General features: G+C 45.2%; 1 protein-coding gene across 1 annotated transcript in view; it reads left to right on the top strand.

The window, feature by feature from the left end:
* The first annotated feature begins 597 nt into the window (after positions 1–597).
* Positions 598–6,867, top strand: part of ZDHHC20 (zinc finger DHHC-type palmitoyltransferase 20) — a 52,365-nt gene continuing 46,095 nt past the window's right edge. Inside the window, exon 1 of the mRNA XM_048494039.1 lies at positions 598–852. Coding sequence (XP_048349996.1) covers positions 705–852 — 148 coding nt within the window. The 5' untranslated portion in view covers positions 598–704. The remainder of the gene's footprint in view (positions 853–6,867) is intronic.

Below are 6,867 nucleotides of genomic sequence, written 5' to 3'. Positions count from 1 at the left end.
AAACTGTGCTTTTCTTGATAGGCACTGAAGACTTTGTGAGTTGTGCTGTGTGTGTGTGTGTGTGTATACATCTTTAATATTATTATGTATTGGCAATAATCTCAATATGTGGCCTCTTATTATGTGATAATAACAATATACATATACACACATACAAATGCACACACATATATAAAAAGAATTTGGATTTATATCCCATCTGAAGATTTTGTGAGTTGTGCTCTGTCATATTATATTACATTTTAAATTTTCCTAGGCCTCCAATGGAGAATGATGTAGCCAAGGATGAGTAGCTTATACAAACACCAGTTTTCATTGTTAGAATAACACACTTTGGGAGCGTTGAAACAATAAAGCCTCTTGAACTTGACGTGGTGTAGATCTGAGAACAATTCTGGGCAACTCTATTTCGGCGCTGCCCCTGCGGCCTCGGCAGCGGCAGCAGCAGCAGCAGCTTCCCCTCCGCGACCCGCGCTCCGACGCTCCTGGCGCGAGTCGAAAAGCACCCTGCCCCGGTGGCTGCATAGGCCGCCCTGCAGGCCCGGCCCCCTTGGCGTGCAAGCGGAGCGGGGCGGGGTCTAGCTGGCTGGCGGGCGGGCGGAGCAGCTTCGCCGCAGCGGCGGGCTAAAGAAGCGGCCTCGGCCCCAGCAGCGGCAGTAGTAGCGGCGGCAGCCCCAGTAGTGGCGGCGGCGGCGGCGGCGGGGATGGCTCCTGCGGGCGGCGGCGCGAGGAAGATGGCGCCCTCGCACGTCCTGAAGTGCTGCCAGAGGGTGCTGGCGTGGGTGCCCGTGGCCTTCATCGCCCTGGTCGTGGCCTGGTCCTACTACGCCTACGTGGTGGAGCTGTGCGTGTGTGAGTAAGCCTCTCCTTTGGAGATGGGCAGGGCGCTGCTCAGGGTGCTTCCTGCCTCGTTGAGGCACGGAGCGGGTGCTCCACCAGGGGCAGGGATTCCCACCCTCCCTGGTTTCTTCATCTTTTCTTGCAACTGACATGGCGATGAATGAGCAAAGTGTTTGCTCGGGTCGCTTCTGCCGGTCTCCCGGACGCCGCTTCTTTGTGCCTTCTCTTGGCTGAGTCGCGTGAAGGATGCGTCTGGTCACCCCCGCAAATGATTTTCGGGGAGGCTCGTTTCCTGCCCTTTGCTCAGCCTTGCTTCCCCCCAGCCATGCATGGGATCACATCTGGATGCCGTGTGTCCTTCTGATCCTCTCCCTCCAACTTTGAGATGGGGACGTGGATTAGAATATTCCATGCAGGCGAATGGAACCCCTTTTGCAAACCCGCGTGTGGGTCCATCAGGGAGTTCAGTGTGGTTGAGATCCTGCACAAGTAATCTTTGGATCCCTCCTGTTGCCTTTCTGATACTGGCTGAGACAACTGGGGTCTCTTATTGAGTCAGATGCTATGAGATGCATTTTGCTGTTCATTCCCTGTTTGGCTTCTTGTGGAACTGGTGAGCTTTTGATGAGACTTCTACTCAGTAGGGTTTCTAGAGATGCAGGCAGCGCACAGGCTCTCTAGCACTCCTGCAGCATTTCGCGGCGCATTTCTGGCCATTGCTGCTCAAACGTATTAACTGAATGGCTTTCTGGAGTGGTGGTCTGCGAAGGTTGCTGAACCTTCATCTTTGCAAATATTACTTTAAAAAAAATTAAACTGCAAAATTATTGACCAGTGAACAGGAGGTAGAAGAGAGGATGCAATAGGTTACTTATTCAGGACTACTACTTAATGCAAGTGAGTTAAAATAAACAGGATCTTGTGCTAGCTTAAAGACTGACAACATTTTGTTCCAGTGCAGTTTTTTACGAGCTAGAGCCCACTTCTTCAGATACAATGAGCAAATCCTCACGATGCTGATGTTTTGTGCAGGAGATATGGGCGGGAACAGCAAGGCAAGGGCCATGGCATGTAGGAAGTAACTACATTTCACCCTGTACTTCCTGCATGGTTTCTAAGGTGCCTCCAGACTCCTGTTTACTTTTTCTGTAGCAGAACAAGACTTGTTCTTACAATTAAGAACAGTTGAGCTTTAAAGTGCATTTTTATGAATTGTGAATCTCCCTAGAGAACTGGAAGCTGTCTTATTAACCCAAAGCAAAAGAATGGTATTGTTTTGAGCATCTACCCTAAAAACGTACAGTGATTGTTGCCTTCCAAGTTCATTCTGCTTAAAAACGTTTGAGTTAATTTTCTAAGGGCGTTTGAGTCTTTTTATTCCTGTATGTCATAACAATTGTTTCAAAGTTCTCCGAAGAAGAGGGAATGATTTGTTTCCTCTCTCTCTTTCTCTCTGATAAAGTTTCTTGTTTCACAAAGTAAAACCAAATTTAAAAAGTAAATAAGTATTGTTAGGCTTGCAGCTCATTTGTCTTCAGGTTGACATGGAAATAAGCCCTGCTGGATGCTATGAACTGAGCTGATGGAACATTTCAAGTGATTGACAGCATACCCATTGCATTGTTTGAAGTGGGTTTAGAAATTATTTTGATCCTTATATTCTTGGCAGAGCTGGTGTTATCCCGTGAACACAAGCGCGCAATGGTCGACTGCAAGAATAATGTTGCAATCCTGTCTCAGGTGTAAATTCTCTTTGGATTTTTCAGCAGGCTAACATCTATCAGGCCTGGTTCACTCTGTCTATACAAGGGAATAATAACAATAAGCCATTTTGCAAGGCTGTTTCGTGTGAAAGAAGGCTTGGACATATACAGTAGCAGGAGAGAGCTGGGTTAAGACCTTCTGGCCCCACCCCAGTTTTTATGTGCTGATTTGTCAGTTTTGCAGGATGTGGGTTATACTCAAGATGCAATCATCTAAACTGAAGCCCTGTATGTTGCTCACTACCTTCATAGTGAATTTGTGACATCATTGGTAAAGTACTTACATAGCTCATATAGAAATCACGAATGCATAAATTAGAGTGAAATACACTTTTCAGCAGAGCCTTCATATCGTCTATGCAGCTTCTGGCAGAATGCAGGTTGACTTGGACATTTAGTGGCAGTCAGTAGAAAGTATACCTAACTATTTTATTGTAAAATGGTCACATAAATCACAATGTCATACAATTCAAAAAAAATTGATGGTTATATTGAATGTGGCATCTGCTGCACATTTAAAATATACCCTTCTCTTGTTTTCCTTGGGCAGAACAGAAATGGACAGGGCAAAATAAAAGAAGGTTGAGAAATATAGCATTATGCAAATTTATCCCCAAAGTTATATCTTTCCACTTTTCAAGGTCACTGATCCCTTCTGTTTTATTTATTTGTACTTTGTTTATATCTCACATTTGTTCCCAATAAGGACCTAAAACCGCTCACAGCATTCTCCTCTCCTCCATTTAGATGGGGATCAGGATAGCAGCTGCTTACAAAGCTGCATTTTAAACATCTGCACTACCTCTGTGAGGTAGGTTAGGCTGAGTGTGTGGGACTGGTTCAAGGTCACCCAGTGGCGACTCTGACTAGGATTTGCCAGATCCTAGTCCAAAGGTCATCCATTGAAACCATTTACTTTTAAGGAAGAATCTTCTACAAGGATATTGGTCAAGAACAGGAATCAGTAGATATACTGTGCTATGCCTACAAATCTGTGGATGAAAATAAGAAGAGAAGAAGAGTTTGGATTTATATCCCCCCTTTCTCTCCTGTAGAAGACTCAAAGGGGCTTACAATCTCCTTGCCCTTCCCCCCTCACAACAAACACTCTGTGAGGTAGGTGGGGCTGAGAGAGCTCTGAGAAGCTGTGACTAGCCCAAGGTCACCCAGCTGGTGTATGTGGGAGTGTACAGGCTAATCTGAATTCGCCAGATAAGCCTCCACAGCTCAGTTGGCAGAGTGGGGAATCAAACCCGGTTACCTGCTCTAAACCACTACACCACTGCTGCTCCCTAAGGTGGGTGGAACTGAAAAAATTCTGATTTTAGACAAATTATGTGCACATGTCAGGAAATTGGGACAACTTTTTATGCACCTGCCCTTTATCAATTCGTAATTAAATTAATGGGGATTAAACAGTAGAACACAGTATAGATAAGCAATGTGCTTAATGCTGTCTGGCTACCATAGCATCTGTTAACAGTACTGTTGATGCAAGCAAGCTGGTCTGGAAGGAAGTCAATATAACTAGCCTGCCTTTATGGACTTTGGGTTGTCCATTATGGTCCAGATATTAATGTTCTGCATCAGAGGTTCCCAGTGTTTTTGAACTTATGGACACACTTTGAATTCTGACATAGCATGGTGTCCGCGGCTACACAGTGTGGCTGTTACTGGAAGCAGAGCCAGCCACAATATGGCTCCTACTGCTTTCTTTCAAGTGCACAGTGAAGATGGGGATCAGGATAGCAGCTGCGTACAAAGCTGCATTTTAAAAATCTGTACAGCCAATCCAGTGGGCAATGAGAAGCCTTGCTGGACAAAAGCCCCACCTGACCCAACCCACACTTGGCAGGTGCCAGAAAGGGTGTTGGTGAGTACCATGACACCCAGAGCACCATGCTGGGGAGCCCTCTTATAGACATTACTGTGGTCCATGCAAGTCCTAGACAAAGGCTGATTAATGTTAGTGCTTTGCAGCAGAGGACAAAATAAATATGAAGCTGATACATCTCCCTGGGACTTGTGATGGCCAAGAATGTTAAGTATTAGATTCTTGTCTTCCCTTAGAAGGGCAATAACTCTACAAGAGTAAGTTAAATTATATGCTGACCATTTGTTGCTTGTATTTACTTGTCATTGCATGATGGTAGACAGGTTTAGAGGTTGTTCTTCCAAAAGCTATCAGTTAACTGTAATGGACAGTAATGGTTGTATGTTCCCCCCACTGTAAGAGCAGGAGACTTGTCTTTTATAGTGCAATCTTAGTCAAAGTTGGGCCTTTCTAGGTCTATTAAAGTCCATGTTCTTAGAAGGTGTAACTCTGCTTATGATTGTGCTGTTAAATTTGGAGGCTAGTTCACATAATTTAGTAGTGTTACCAGTAAAGGTTAAACTTCCTTAGTTGCTCAGTATTATTTCAGAGGGCTTTTGTTCAAATAGCAGCCCAAATAGTCCAGCCAAGCAGGGTTGGCCGTGGTCGGTACTTGGATAGGTACTTGGATAGGAGTCTACTAAGGAAAAAGAGGCAGTGGCAAACCACCTCTGCTTATTTTTTCCCTGGAATGTCCGTGGATTGTGACTCAACAACACATTCTTCGGTTAAATGGTAGATAATTGTTTAGTTTTTGTTGGATTAGAGTTGAGGCTGTCGATTTTTTTTTATAGATCTCATATTTGTATGAGTTTGCACTCTGTTAACTACCTTGTGCCCACTAGATGCAGAAAGGCGGTACATAAATATTATCATACAGAAATATTAAAAAGCCATAACTTGGTTTGTGATGCTATGCATGTTTACTTGGAAAAAAAATCCCAATTTAAATCAGCAGGATTTGTTTATGAGAAAACATAGAATACGTCTCATAGTTCTCAAGGGAATTTACTATTATAGGAACTTAGTAATTGTATTCTAATTATCTTTTCCTTCTTACTGGACCACCATGGGCACACAACTGTTCGAGATGGAATGTATTGCGCTGTTGCAAAACACAGTGCTATGACACGGCGGACGTGTGAGTGCAGCAGTTCTGCATGGTGGTAGACAGAAGCATGGAAAGGGGTTCAAAACCAAGAGATCACAATTTACGGAGTACCAGCAAATGCCAGAGCAAAGCAGAGGTGGTTGGGATGGGAAGCAAGGGAATGCATAGGAAGTCAGTCAACAGCTATGTGACGTGTCTGCAGTATTTCTTCTGGCCAGCTGCTTTGGCTGTGCCTAAAAGCAGTGATAACTGGCTCAATGCCAAGATGGTACCTGGAAGAGAGATGCGGAGGTATGAGATTGGATATCTTGGCATTTTTAAAATTATTTAAAAGCTACTTCAGAGTCCCAGCTCCTGAGTTCTGTCAGTCCCTGGCACTGTTGGAAAGAGAAGTTTAACTTTTTTGCCCATGCCATTTTCCTGCTCTAAATAATTTCTGAGTGTTTTTCCATAAGGGGAAAATGGCAGCTTGCAAAAGTGTTGTCAGATTGGCAAAAGGGCTTGGGTGGTGATAAGAGCTCATCACAGGTCCCTTGTGCAGTCTGGTAGATACAGGAGTCTGAATATTCTTCCCAGTATTGGGCAGCTCAATTCAGATGGAGTGGGGAATGGCCTTTGGGAGCAGTGGAGGGCCACACCAACATGATTGCCCCCTCCGCTGGTGTATGGGGCACCAGTGCTGGCGGAGGGAACAAACACAGTGGCGTCTGAGTGGACACCAGTACAGGTGTGGGGGATGGGCCAGGTGTTGCTGGAGGTGGAACTGACTGCAGTTGGCTTCCATTGGCTTTCCGAACAAAGCCATTGGCTCATTCCAACCTAGTAATGCCACCCTTAGAGTCCACAGAGCTGTAAGCCTGTGTGGGCTTTGGGGCAATTTGGGTGGGGTGTGTGTGTTCAAATTACTCTCTTTTCCACACTACCCAAAGTTCCTTTGGAGCGGCATGGCAGCGCCTTCACTGCACTGTCCCCAGCCCCCTCAGCGCTCCCCCCCCCCAATTTGGATTGTGCTGTTAGCGTCTGCTTCATTATCTCTTCCGTAGAATAGTGTTTCACTGCAGTCTGTCTCTCTCCCCACCCTCAGGCAGGGTTTAGTATGTGATATTCAGTACGCTGAACCATGTATGGAAATTACAGGGTTTGTTTCCTCGCTGTGTTCCAGAATCGTACGATAATTTTGCCATATAAACTAGTGGGCATGCTAAACTGACTGGAATTGGGTGATTCATTTTATCTTGATATCACAGATGATTCCAGTATACGTAGGAGTTGCAAGGCAG

The sequence above is a fragment of the Sphaerodactylus townsendi genome, linkage group LG04 (assembly GCF_021028975.2).
Source record: "Sphaerodactylus townsendi isolate TG3544 linkage group LG04, MPM_Stown_v2.3, whole genome shotgun sequence".
NCBI lineage: Eukaryota > Metazoa > Chordata > Lepidosauria > Squamata > Sphaerodactylidae > Sphaerodactylus > Sphaerodactylus townsendi.
This window is presented reverse-complemented; position numbering and strand designations above follow the sequence as displayed.